The sequence below is a fragment of the Stylophora pistillata genome, chromosome 8 (assembly GCF_964205215.1).
Source record: "Stylophora pistillata chromosome 8, jaStyPist1.2, whole genome shotgun sequence".
Taxonomy (NCBI): domain Eukaryota; kingdom Metazoa; phylum Cnidaria; class Anthozoa; order Scleractinia; family Pocilloporidae; genus Stylophora; species Stylophora pistillata.
The window spans coordinates 1,704,993-1,718,863 of record NC_142526.1 but is presented as its reverse complement, the minus strand read 5'-3'; the positions used below and the strand labels follow the sequence as shown (position 1 = coordinate 1,718,863).

At 39.6% G+C, this 13,871-nt stretch overlaps 2 protein-coding genes across 2 annotated transcripts; one reads left to right on the top strand and one right to left on the bottom strand.

Moving 5' to 3' along the window:
• Positions 1-2,819: 2,819 nt before the first annotated feature.
• LOC148724401 (uncharacterized) lies at positions 2,820-7,466 on the top strand. Its single transcript, XM_088730318.1, has 5 exons — positions 2,820-3,175; positions 3,398-3,722; positions 3,921-4,879; positions 5,534-6,896; positions 7,041-7,466. Exons 1-5 carry the CDS (start codon positions 2,820-2,822, stop codon positions 7,464-7,466), a joined length of 3,429 nt encoding a protein of 1,142 aa, XP_088586444.1.
• LOC111347027 (uncharacterized) lies at positions 7,375-13,274 on the bottom strand. The gene is made up of 6 exons (XM_088729924.1): positions 12,995-13,274; positions 11,839-11,937; positions 11,189-11,445; positions 10,248-10,362; positions 9,824-10,146; positions 7,375-9,006 (listed from the first exon to the last, which is right to left on the bottom strand). The coding sequence occupies exons 2-6, from the start codon at positions 11,930-11,932 to the stop codon at positions 8,818-8,820; spliced, it is 978 nt and encodes a 325-aa protein (XP_088586050.1). The 5' UTR covers positions 11,933-11,937; positions 12,995-13,274; the 3' UTR covers positions 7,375-8,817.
• Between the last annotated feature and the right edge of the window lie 597 nt (positions 13,275-13,871).

Here is a 13,871-nt window from a genome sequence, read left to right as displayed (position 1 = left end):
TGGCGTTTAGAGGAATTTTTTGTAAGTCTGGCAACATCGAGAAACTTTTGCATTTGTAGATCTGACAAATGTTTTTGCAAAATAAAGGTTTAGAGCACATATCAATCAAGCGCAAACAAGTCAACGATTTCATTTATGCAAATTTCTTGAATGTCTATCAGCCTTTTGAACGCATAACCTGTCATTTGACATCGTTTCGCTCGGAAAGACGCCAGGTGAAGCCCGGGCTTTGTTCCGTTAGACTTAAGTCATGAATATCCTACAATTTTGCCCAAATCTGCGTGAAAATCTATCAAGCTAAGTTGCATGCTATTTTTCTCGAGTGATGTTGGTTGTTATTGCGAAGAACGAAAAATTAAACTTTTGATTAACTTATATTTGAAAATTTAGAATAGAAATTTAGATAGAAGCTTTCAAAGATTGAAAATGAGCTTTGTAAACGGTTTTCTTCTGTTTTGACTTCTTTGAAATATTTACATTCAGGTGGTGGGCACACTTATAAATCTAAATACAGAGCTACTTTGCGAAAAGCTAGAATTCAGAAATTATTTATAACAACTGTCCTCCTTTTGCCACCTCACCTCTATGACTTTTCGTATCGAGTGCTTCATTACATTTTTTAAACAATCACTATTTAACAAATGGTAAACACCACAGCGTACACTATTGAGTTATGGATGCACGCGGGAGGTTGCTAAGCACGAAAGAAGCGTAAGAGTCGCTTGAGGCGATAGCCGAGAGCGACTCTAGCTTCTTGAGTGCTTAGCAAAACCTCCCGCGTGCATCCATAACTCAATAGTGTACGCTGTGGTGTTTACCATTTGTTTTATAACATAACATTGATACATTGTAGCTAAAGAGTTCCCTTTTATTTAACAAATCTTACGTGACCAGAGAAAACAAGCGCGCGCGGAAAAATAGTCTTTGCATTTGCTCACGTCAGCTGCGTACACCCATGGGCAAATGGGGGACGCTAAATTAACCAATCAGAGCGCGCGCTTTACTTTGGTTATGTTATAATTAATTTTCTCTTCTATCGGTCACCAAGAGGTTGAGCAAAGCTTCAGAATCTATTTTTTGGAATTCTATTTTTCATTGGAGGTGAACTGCCTTTATTCGTGCAAACATAAATTTTCAATTCAAAGTGACCTTTCGAGCAAAGAAAAATATCCAAAATGTTTTGCAAACCTCGCACTTCTACGCAAAAGTCAACGGTTACGCAAAAAATCTTCAGCCTGCCACAGCTAGCCTCTTACATCAATACAATTCACTATTTACTGTAAGATTTTATAGGGAAGAGCTCACACTTCATCACTTATTTTACTTTAAAACCGAAAGTGAATTTGTGCAATTTATACTACTCAGTCAAGTGTTTGTGTTTGCCTGGTGATAGAAGCAATGGAGACATTTTATTATCTCGATAGATTCTTTGGTTTCCGCGGAATTCTCTCTTATTATCATTAAGGAACCATTTTGACAGTTTCCCAATTTTTGTACGCCTTTCAGAGATTACCTACTTCATCTGATTAATAAGCAAAGAACTTCCTAACAATACCGAAAGGGAAAATTCAGTAAAGAAATTAAGTTTACGATATCCATGGTCTCGTGTGTGATTTTCTCTATTCTCATGAGCCCTAATTCACTCCTAACACACTCTATGCATAGGAGTACCAAGTAAACATTCCTGAAGAATGCAAAATGCAATTTTAATGTGCTGTTTTGAGGGTTAAAGCCAAACTATTTTGTCCAGAATGTGAAAGGAAAATTATATGTGTCATGGAAGTGTTAGGAATTTATTTATTTAATGTAAATTATTTTTTTTATTCTCTTAGGATCAGTGTAGTTCGTGATTATTTGTATCTGTTACGTAATTTTTATTCTTCACTTGTGTAAACTGTTGTGTAATTAACCTTTATTGTGTATATCAAATAGTTTTCTTCATTCTTTTCGGACACCTTGCGTCCATGTGTATTTAAGGATTTGGGTGGTTTGGTACGGTGTGGTTTTTTTTTGAAGAAGTGAGGTGAAGGTTTGTGAGTTACGAGCGAAGAGCGTGGAAAAATTTGAGTCGACGGAGACTCGGCACAGTATCATTTCTGAGAAATTCATTCAGAACAATCGTTCCATTTCACGGTAGAAAACCATTTGCGGGGGAACGGGTGTGCAAAGAATCTACCAGACTGTGAGCTAAAGGAAGAAGAGATAGTAACTAATTCAATAACAAGTCTGAGCGAGTCAAGTTACGAGAAGTAAAAAGTTGAAAACTGCAAAGTTGTCAGAAGACGAAGCAAAGTTGAAACGAAGGAAACGAGCAAAGTTGAGAACTGGTGAGACAGGAACCTGGTTGGAGAAACGGGAGTTTGGTTTGTCAGGGCACTGTTTGTTGGTGGAGCGTGGTGATTTGTGGACAAGAGAAGAACACGGACGCGGGCGTAAGGTGAAACCCAACCGAACTGAACTAAAAAAAAAAAAAACCTTTTTTTTTATCTTAATAGTAATAATCTTGTAAATAGTTTTAGTGTACTGTAGTTTAAGTTAGCGTATTCCTGTAAATTAATTAGATCATTGTATTATCGTTATTGTTAGTCGCTTTATTGTTTTATTAGCATAATAAATATCTCTAGGCCTACGTTTAGTTGTATTGTGGCGTGTGTTCTCGGACTCGTTTATGTTCTGTGTTTTGTTTGTGTTAGGGGGCACCCACCTTTGTGGCGCGGATTCGTCACATATTTTGGTGTCAGGAGTGGGATCGCTCCTTAACAGTTTACATAAACAGCTCAACAGGAGACACGCAAGGTAATAGTATACGATTATTTAATATGGCTACTGCAGCGATCGGCTATGATTCCTGGGTCCTTAAAGATCTTAGAGCTGAGGCTATCAAACGAGGTATTCATTTTTCTCCTAAGGATGGTGTTAAGACTTTAGCGAGCAAACTCAGAACTTCAGATCGCATAGGTCAGAGTTTCGATGCACCAGAAGGAAACCTTGCGGAGGAAACTTTGGAGACTGGTCTTAGTTTTGAGCAGAAATTACAGTTACAAGAGCGTGAGCTGCAGATGTTAGAACTGCGGAAGAGAATTAGTCAGGAACACAGAGAAATGAGGGAGTTAGAAAGGGAGGTGGAGAGAGAAAGGCGTCAGGCTGAAAGGGAATTAGAGAGGGAGAGAAGGGAGTTTGAAACTCAAAAAGCCCAAGAAGAAGAAAGGCGTTTGGTACGAGAGGAGGAGAGACTCAGAAACCTTAGAGCTGAAAAGGAAGAATTTGCTGTAAGGGAGTTTGAAAGGAAACAGGTAAGTGACAATGAGGTTAAAAGGCCCAAGTTTATCAAAATCAGGGAAATGAGGGAGAGTGAAGATATAGATGATTTTTTCCGGATTTTTGAAATGACTGCAAGGGCGCAATCCTTACCCGAGGGGGAATGGGTTGGTAATTTAGTACCCAAGCTCACTGAAAAGGCTAAGTCTATTTATTTAGAAATCCCAGACCCTGCATGCCAGGATTACCACGAGAGTAAGGCAAGCATTATTAAAGCCTACCAGTTAACCGCAGATCACTATAGATATAGGTTTCGAACCTCAGAGAAAAAGCCCGACGAGGACTTCGTCCAGTGGGGAAACAGAACCCGAAGGTATCTCAGCCGCTGGATAGCTGTTGCCGAGGCTACTGGTGATGCGGATAAGATAATTGAACAGGTATTGATGGAGCGACTTCTTGATGCGGTAAGTCCTGAGCTTAGAGCTTGGTTAAAGGAGCAAAAGCCCAAAACTGCTGAAGAACTTGGCAACCTTGCTAATTTACATGTTCAATCTAGGAAAGGGCCACTTGTTGATGGTAAGTATATGTCAACCGCTAGTTATGAGAAATTTGGGAAAAAAAAGAGGCCAGATGTTAAGGCGGATAACTTATTGTCTGAACAGAAACAAGACCAATACCATGTAAGACCCTCCAAACCATCCTCCCCTCCAGCCCGTAGAACCACGAGGCCTGAAATTAAATGTTACAAATGTGGTAAACCAGGTCACATGTCGTTCAACTGTGGAAAGGGCCGTGGGAAGCCTTCACAGGGATACCTCCTGTGTATGACACCCCTAACGTCAGAACAATCTCAGTTCCCTCCTTGCAATCTTAGAGGTAAAATAAACGGGAAATTTGCAGAAATGGTCATTGATTCTGGTTGTACTAGGACTCTAGTCCAGAAAAGATATGTAAACAATACAGCCTTCACAGGGGAGAATATCACAGTATTAACAGCTGCGGGAGAACGTCTTACAGTCCCACTTGCAAACGTTGAATTTGACAGCAAAGAAGGTAAACACGTAGAATTAGTAGGAGTGTTGGAGAGGCTACCCGTAGATTGCTTACTTGGCAGGTCGTCTTTTGGAAGAACACTGTCGAGACAAAATGTTTTGGACCAATGGGAGAGAAATGTTCTAGCTGATGACATTGGTGGAGATGAGGCCTTCGTGATGACGAGGAGACAGAAAGCATTACAAGAAGCCCAATTGAAAGCAGACGAGCTAATTGACAGGGAAAATTCACTCGCCGTCAAGAGTTTAGCGAAGAAAGAAATAAAGCCTGAAGCTCCAGAGGAAGGAGATTTGCAAAGGTTATTTGAGGGCATGGTACAGGAAGAGACAAGTAAGAAGAATCCTGAGAGTGATACTTTGATAATAGAACCTAGTAAAGTTAAACCTCCAGTAAACATCCTAGATAGAGACAGAAACCAGCTGATAGCGGATCAGAAGTCAGACGTGACTCTCGAGAAAGTACGCAAGAAATCATCCAAAATGGCACCACAAGAATCGGATGGGTACTTCTTCACTAACGACCTCCTGATGCACCGTAAATATCTTCCCGAAGAACATAATGGAACAAGGTTTGTTGATCGAATTGTAGTACCAGAATCCTATAGGAATGAAATCCTGCGTGTTGGTCACACAATCCCCTTGTCAGGTCATATGGGTAGCAAGAAGACAGTTGAACGCATAACCGCACATTTTTTCTGGCCTGGTCTAAGCTTTGATGTTCGCAAATATTGCGCAACTTGCCCGCAATGTCAGGTGGTAGCCAGGAAGCTGAAGTCAAAAAGGGCACCCTTGAGGCCTGTAGATATTGTTACTGAACCCTTTAAGAAAATTGCCATCGACATTGTAGGAGAATTACCCAGGACAACAACGGGTTACAGGTACATTTTAACAATCGTAGATTATGCTACACGATACCCAGAGGCCATTCCTTTACGGTCAACGAGCTCAAAAGCGGTCGCAGATGCATTGATTCAGTATTTCTCTAGGGTGGGTATCCCCGATAAGATAGTGTCTGACCAGGGCTCCAATTTCATGAGTAAGTTTATGGCCCAGCTGTATGAGCAATTAGGCATAACTAAGATTAAGACATCAGTGTACCACCCCCAGGCAAATGGGTTAGTGGAGCGTTTCAACGGCACTTTAAAGAGTATGCTGAGGAAGTTTGTTCGAGAGCGGGTTCAAACCTGGGACAAGTATCTCCCATACTTACTCTTTGCTTATAGAGAGATTCCTTGTGAGTCCACTGGTTACTCGCCCTTTGAATTACTTTATGGACATACGGTGAGAGGACCCCTCGCCGTTATCAAGGAGACTTGGTCGGAAGGATCATCTTTAGAAGACAATCTGATAACTCATGTCCTTGAGATCCGAAGAAGACTTGCAACGATGCAACAAGTTGTTCAAGAAAACTTGAAGCAAGCCCAAGGTAAGCAGAAACGGTTGTATGATATTCATAGTTCAAAACGACACTTAGAAGTTGGAGACAAAGCCTTAGTTTTGCTTCCCACCCCTGGGAGTAAATTAGAAATGAGATGGCAAGGACCCTTCAAAGTCACTAGAGCACTAGAGGACGGATTGAATTATGAGCTTGATACAGGCAAGATGTACAAACAGCATCGCACTTATCACATTAATTTGCTTAGCAAATGGCAGAGCCGTGATGAAATGGCTGCTTTAGTAATGGCGGAGTCCCCAGAGATGCCACTGCCGCACGAAAGCAACGTTTTCCCATTTGGTCACGATGAGACTTGTAAAGATGTAGTGATCTCTGATAATTTGACGGAAGATCAAAGACGACAGGTAAAAAACTTGCTACATGAGTATTCTGATGTATTTTCAGGAAAACCAAATTTAACCAATGTAGCGGTGCATAAAATCGACACGGGTGATTCCCCACCCATTAGGTGCGCCCCTTATAAGGTCCCTCAAAAACTTGAGGAGGAGGTTAACAAAGAGATTGAAAATATGCTGGAAATGGGCATAATACGCCATTCTACTAGTCCATGGGCGGCCCCTGTTGTCATTGTTCCCAAACCAGATGGTACAATACGACTGTGTGTTGATTACAGAAAAATGAATTCTGTCACAAAGATGGATGCGTATCCTATTCCCTCCATGGAACGTATGATTGAGAAGATTGCCTCTGCTAAGTACATTAGTACAATTGATCTCACAAAAGGTTACTGGCAGATTCCCTTGGAGACCTCTACCATCGAAAAGTCCGCATTTATTACTACCAAAGGCTTGTATGAGTTCTTAGTTATGCCATTTGGTATGAAAACAGCTCCAGCATCCTTTCAGAGGATGATGTCTGAGAAAGTCTTGCAGGGGTTAGATTTTGCAGATGCCTACATTGATGATGTCGAGGTTGACACGTCAACATCTTTTCCCCAACACCTTTTTGAGCTCCAACAGGTTTTACAACGTTTACGAGAGTGCAAACTGAATGCTAGGCCGTCCAAATGTAAGATCGCGATGTCAACGGTCGATTTTGTTGGTCACAGAGTTGGAGGTGATAGAATTCAGCCCCGCACAGCTTTGGTTCAAGCCATTAAAGAATATCCCAGACCAGAAACTAAGAAGCAGGTAAGATCTTTTCTTGGCTTAATCGGGTATTACAGGAAATTTATCCCAAATTTTTCGGAACGGGCTGCTGTCCTTACCGACCTCACTAAGGGTAAAAATCCCTCTAAGGTTCAATGGAGTACTAATCATGAATCAGCTTTTCAGGATTTGAAAGTTGCAATGCAGACTCCCCCTGTTTTGAGGCCACCACACTGGAATGACGAGTTCATTTTGCAAGTAGATGCGTCAAATAGAGGTCTTGGGGCCATCTTAAGTCAGAAAGATCAGGACGGGGAGGAACACCCCATAGCATATGCTAGTAGAAAGTTACAGCCTAGAGAGGAAAAGTTGTCTACCACAGAAAAAGAATGTTTAGGAATTGTTTGGGCTGTAGAGCTATTTCGCTATTATTTATATGGCCGCACTTTTAAGCTGCAAACGGATCACAATCCCCTTGTGTGGTTAAATCAGGTTCGCGACAAGAGTAGGAAACTATTAAGGTGGAGTATTACCTTACAGGAGTACGACATAAAAATAGAACATAAGAGTGGTAAGCAACATTGTAACGTAGATGCCCTTAGTAGGGCGTAAATACCTCATATTGCTCTACAGTATATTAATGTAATCTTTAATTAAGCACTATTTTTGTGTTTCCATGTCCCCAAAAAATAGCTATTTAAGGGGGGAGGTGTCATGGAAGTGTTAGGAATTTATTTATTTAATGTAAATTATTTTTTTTATTCTCTTAGGATCAGTGTAGTTCGTGATTATTTGTATCTGTTACGTAATTTTTATTCTTCACTTGTGTAAACTGTTGTGTAATTAACCTTTATTGTGTATATCAAATAGTTTTCTTCATTCTTTTCGGACACCTTGCGTCCATGTGTATTTAAGGATTTGGGTGGTTTGGTACGGTGTGGTTTTTTTTGAAGAAGTGAGGTGAAGGTTTGTGAGTTACGAGCGAAGAGCGTGGAAAAATTTGAGTCGACGGAGACTCGGCACAGTATCATTTCTGAGAAATTCATTCAGAACAATCGTTCCATTTCACGGTAGAAAACCATTTGCGGGGGAACGGGTGTGCAAAGAATCTACCAGACTGTGAGCTAAAGGAAGAAGAGATAGTAACTAATTCAATAACAAGTCTGAGCGAGTCAAGTTACGAGAAGTAAAAAGTTGAAAACTGCAAAGTTGTCAGAAGACGAAGCAAAGTTGAAACGAAGGAAACGAGCAAAGTTGAGAACTGGTGAGACAGGAACCTGGTTGGAGAAACGGGAGTTTGGTTTGTCAGGGCACTGTTTGTTGGTGGAGCGTGGTGATTTGTGGACAAGAGAAGAACACGGACGCGGGCGTAAGGTGAAACCCAACCGAACTGAACTAAAAAAAAAAAAACCTTTTTTTTTATCTTAATAGTAATAATCTTGTAAATAGTTTTAGTGTACTGTAGTTTAAGTTAGCGTATTCCTGTAAATTAATTAGATCATTGTATTATCGTTATTGTTAGTCGCTTTATTGTTTTATTAGCATAATAAATATCTCTAGGCCTACGTTTAGTTGTATTGTGGCGTGTGTTCTCGGACTCGTTTATGTTCTGTGTTTTGTTTGTGTTAGGGGGCACCCACCTTTGTGGCGCGGATTCGTCACAATATGGAAAAAAAAAATAATTAAATATTTCTGTACGTAAGAAAGTTTGTTAAGCTAACTAACACTGACACTGGGAGGAAAACAAAGGAATGTTAAGTTTTCTCAAGTACGTAAATTTATAGGGACTTTGTACTCGTGCGTATTCACTTCTTTCTGCAAATGACGAATTCATGGCCCACTCGGAAGACAAATCATTCTCGTACTATACTACGTCAAAAGCTGTTTCACCATACTTTCACGATGACTATCTGCAAAAAACCAAACTTGAGATAATATGTCAGTTTCAAGAGGCGCTATCTGTTCAGTTTTTCTCGTCAAAATGGTGAGGACAAATGATATCTCCTTTAAGGTCATCAAAGTTGATGTGACCCCAACCACCAGAACTCTCATCTACAAGTCTGACTTGCGCATATTGACCAATAAACTCCACTAGGTCCCAGCTCTTACTGTACATTGTCTCTGAACAGTTTCCTGTCTCATTTCTGACGACCTGAACGCAACCAAAAACAAACAGTTTTGAATGCTTTGTTACGATGCTTGCTGACATAACTAACAATAATAATAAGAATAATGATTTACTGACTTCATGATTGCACAGTTATCAATATAGGAATTTTCAATTGCGCATTACAATTACATGCTAAAAAATCAACTCTACATAGATAGTAAAAACTAAAAAATCAAAATGTTCACTAAGAAGATGTAGACATATAAAAAAATTACATACAAAGAATAAGAAAGCTTTTGCAGATAAAAAATGTCTTAAGGGCTTTCTTAAACTTGCTTAAAGATTGGGTATTTCTGATAGAGCCTGGAATATCCTTCCAAAATTTAGGGATGGCCCTAACATGACTATATCATGCATCAACTTACTTGCAACGCTTTAAACTTAGAGGTAAAAAACCTGTCCTTTCCAAGAAAAGTAAGCAAAAGACTAAAACAGTGAAGTAGAGTGTGGCAGAAGCCAAGTTGGTTATCTCACGGACTCTCCCATAAGTAAGCTCAAAATAAGCCATTTCTAAGTCAAAAAATATTTCAAAAGTAAAACCAAACGTTTTCGACACTTGGTTGTTATCAGGATCATCATCAGTTACCCAGATGATGACAAAGGGTCGAAAATGTTTAGATTTTACTTTTTAAATAAATTTTTCCCTATGAGTATCTCATTTTAAACCGAAGCGAACCTTATCGATATCACGAAGCTCAGCATGGTTTCGCAAAATTAAATTCCTGATACCTTGATGAAACTACCTAAGATGTTTTAAAAGAATTAAAGGACAAATAATAGTCAAAGTGAATAACCTCACCTCGTTGTTGACAATAAGCTCCGCGCGAGCCTCAGCCATGGTACATCCCCCACCGATAAGAAACGAGATCTTCTTGCCGACGATACGAAAACAAGGTGAAGTGAGAGTTCCTTTGGGTTTGTCGGCTCCATCTGGATGCAGCTTTCCTGCGGGATCGCTCTCATTAGACCGTTTCTCAGCTCCCCCTATCCACCAGTCCCCTTGCTGCTGGGCGCTTTCTCTTTCCCGAGCTGCTGGATTGTCACCAAATGTTGGCTGGTAGATGAAAGCTCTGCCTGTCTTTTCCCACCCGCCGATTCCATCCTCAAAGTCAAAGCTGCATGCTACATTAAGAAAACAACAAAAATAAATGTTTGATCCCCCTGAATACTATATGATAATCATTCGGTATTTATTTCACTCATTAAAGTTTGTGTTTAATCACCTTTTTTGCAGTATACGCCAGTGAATCCTAAAGGACATTTACAACGAAATCCTTTATCAGTGTACCCAGCTTGACGTGTGCCATTGTTGAAACAGGGACTGCCGCTGCAGGGATTCTATTCAAGACAAAATGACTAAGTATCATAAACATCCATCTTTAGTTTACTTTCCCGGGTTATCATGTAGTCTCAAAAGAGCACATTCTTGCTTGAACGATAATCTCTTGAGGCCATTTGATAACGTAAGTGCAGACAAGAATTAATTACACTTTATCAGTCGTTAAACTAGAAAATCTATCAATCGCGGTAGTCGATAATTTGTTTGCTGATCGAGTAGCGGCTGATTTATTTTGAATGGGTCCCTTTATTTTAGCCACAAGTACCTTGTTGTTGCCTTTGTTTCAATATTGTAGAGGTAACACCACTGGTGAACCTTAGCTTTAGTGCTCTGTCCTATTCAAGTGATTCCTCATTAATTAATAATGAAAGTTGTCGAAGGATTCTTTTATCGACATTTTCCTCGAAAGTTCGATTCGTCGCCAATCTCTGTTTCTAGAACTACCATACGAAGGATGGTCAGCAAGGAGATAGATAGGCCATTCTTACCCTATTTAGTCCCGAACTAGTACTAATCATGAAGGCTATTTCATCGTTTCACAGCACATTTCTCGATAGTCTATATAAACTAACACTTGAGAAAAAAAACGTTTATCAGATAAAAAAAAGCGTCTCTAGCGTTAGTAACAATGTTATATAACATATGGAAAAATCTCTCAATTTCATACCATCGAAATCAGGTCAAAACTTTCCTCAGGATGCGCAATGCATTACTGAGGAGTCACTTCAATTCAATTCATGTGCAATTGCAAGGCTAGCTTAAGAAGTAATCAAACAAACTGATCGCTAAGAATAATTGTTCACCTTTTAAAATAAGTCACTTTACCTCGATACTGAGATGAGTGTAGTCTTGTTTACTCTGAAGGTTGGACGAGCCTGGACTTTCGTCCGATGCGTTGTTCAACTCACAAGTGTAGTTCCCTCCTTGTGAAGGCCCAACATTTATGGACACACAATTGGGCTCCCTATAACACAGCAAATTACAACTGCCTTGATGGGGCACCTCTTCAAGCCTGATTAAATGGCCTTTCAAGACTCTGTCCTGTATGGGTTCTTTGAAAATAATGGATCGGCATTCTTCACCTATTTGGTTTGCAAATAATAAAACAAGTTCATGCACAGTTTTGGTTTAGAATAAGATAATGTCAGGGTAATATCCTTAACAAATTAATTTGCCTCGAGAGACTCTGGATAATGGTTTGTCGCTGCCTTTTTGAACTCTAGGAGTTTTCCCTGACACGGTATCCTAGGAGACTCAAGCTCCTGCTTGTTAGTTTTTCACCGAAGAAAGAACTTGTCTCAGCAGTCTCTGTGATTTTACCGTTAGATTTTGAATGTGCACTGGATGAAGTTGTGAGAGCCAGAGGCAAGTTACGGGTCAAAGAGGAAGAAATTAATTTCCATCCATTTTTAAGTCATCATGTCATACTAAAAAGAACTATTGAAAACGACAAACAGGCCCCCACAGTCCCATGCCTTGAATGTTGATCTCCTTCCTGCACTGTACATTAGGAGATACAGAGTCCTCGATAAAAGCCAGGATGAAGAGACAAAAGCTTGGCCTTAACATCTCTCCTGTAAGAATAATATTTGGTATATCCGTCAGTATAATCTTATAACGACATCAAGCTTCCGGTGAGTTTAGAGAAAGCACAAGATGGATCAGAGAGCACTTTGGCAAAAAGCTTCTTGCCTCCCTGTTGCATTACATGAAAATTGGTAATGTTTTATGCCAGAAGCTCTAACAAACATTATAACATAGCTTGAAAAATCGTACAATCAAATTCAATAGCGAGAGCGTGCTTTCATTTTCCATGGTGCGCGCTGCTGACGTCAGCAAACAAATGCCTCGCGAAAAAAAATTTTTCTCGCGAGTAACTTCACCATTTTTCACTAAAAAACGGGAAAAACTTCCGCGAACAAGTCGAACTAGAAATGACAACAAGCGAACAAGCCGATAAAGATCTGCCTACTTTTTCTTTGGGAATGGATTTTTTAACTCCCGAAAAAGAACCCAAAGAAAGGGAAAACAAAACAATCAACGGTTTCTAACTTCATTTCCATGCATGAATTCACCTGTCAGTTTTTGAGCAACTTGAGGCAAGATCATTGAAGCATGGCGAAATACTTTTCGGAACAAAATAAACAACGCATTGAAGCGTAGGAGAGGGAATTTCTCCCTTTTATGCATAAACTAGAGCGTTGAAAATGTTATAAAACAATTGTTTCATTCGTCAGCTGTGAGTTCATCGAGATATGAAGCACTTGGGAAGTTTAGAGAGCACTCAAGAAGCTAGAGTTACGCGAGGCTACGCCTCGAGCAACTCTTACACATCTTTCGTGTTGTCCAAACTTCCCGCGTGCTTCATATCTCGATGAGTGCACGCTGACATATGAACCAACTGTTAAATATTCAGTAACAAAATAAGGGTGTCACGGATTAAGAGAATATACTTTAATGTGGTTTTTCTCTTTTTATTTTTGTCTATTTTTAACATGTTGAACTATTCGAGCGATTGTTGCGCAGAGATTGTCGTGAGATTTAAGTATTTTTATGGCTTAAAATAAAAACGGGTTTCCATCATTTCTCCTCGACTTCACTTCAAAACTGATGACGAGTAAGGTCTCTTACCTTTAAAAGTATAAAACCACTTAGCCTTTTTTTTGTTTGTTTGGTTGTTTTATGCTGACCACCACCCGGTAAGTTTCTATTTCGCAGTCGTTGGTTGATGTTGTGAAGCTATATTTTAAATCTAAAACAACTCCGAACCTTCGCCTGAATTCCCTCTCCTGCCTTAATGAAGATTAGTTTGACGGATTGAGCCACTGCTATTTGGTAAACGGTAATGAATATAAAATAGCCTCAATTAACAATTTTAATTACAAAACGTAACAGCAGGTGAATGTCAATTTCACAGGAACCCGAAACCCCGCGACCGTGTTCGACATCTCGGCCTAATCGTTATTGACAATACAAAACATTATTTTTGTTCACGAGGCTTTGTTCTTTACTACTCTTGGGACGCACTCGCATAAATGTTTTGTTAGCGCATTCCTCGCACACAACTTCATCTATCGTTTCAAAACAAAGAGAAATTGATTTTAGAAATATAGAAAAAGGAAAGCAGTTAATAACCGACGTCTTTGGCTGTAGCTTTGTCAATTCCAACTTTATCTTTTGTGATAAATTTTTAGCACGACAATTTGAACTACGTACTCCTTTTCGGTGAACTTTAATGAACAGAACGCCCCTTCCCATTTCTATTTTATTCAGAGATATGGATCGAAAATGATGAACACCTGATGAAGGCCTCCTTAAATAATTATAAACATCTGTTTGATGCATAAACTTTGTTTTTTCATTTTCTATTCTTCTCCAGGTTGACAGGAATGGCTACAAAAACATCGGTCTTGCATTTGCATATTCACACAATTTTTCTAGAATGTGTGGAACAATACTAAATGGATTAATAACCTGATGATGAATAATTTACATAAGCTCGCTCAAC

What these genes read in the sequence shown, in the direction of transcription:
- LOC111347027 (XM_088729924.1), bottom strand. Translation starts at nt 11,932, where the DNA reads ATGTTAAGGCCAAGCTTTTGTCTCTTCATCCTGGCTTTTATCGAGGAC. An exon ending in GAAGGAGATCAACATTCAAG is followed by an intron (nt 11,446 to 11,838) that starts GCATGGGACTGT and finishes CAAACCAAATAG; the next exon opens with GTGAAGAATGCCGATCCATT. An exon ending in ACACTCATCTCAGTATCGAG is followed by an intron (nt 10,363 to 11,188) that starts GTAAAGTGACTT and finishes TGTCTTGAATAG; the next exon opens with AATCCCTGCAGCGGCAGTCC.
- LOC148724401 (XM_088730318.1), top strand. Translation starts at nt 2,820, where the DNA reads ATGGCTACTGCAGCGATCGGCTATGATTCCTGGGTCCTTAAAGATCTT. An exon ending in TGGAGCGACTTCTTGATGCG is followed by an intron (nt 3,723 to 3,920) that starts GTAAGTCCTGAG and finishes TTGTCTGAACAG; the next exon opens with AAACAAGACCAATACCATGT. An exon ending in GAAGAACATAATGGAACAAG is followed by an intron (nt 4,880 to 5,533) that starts GTTTGTTGATCG and finishes CTTTGCTTATAG; the next exon opens with AGAGATTCCTTGTGAGTCCA.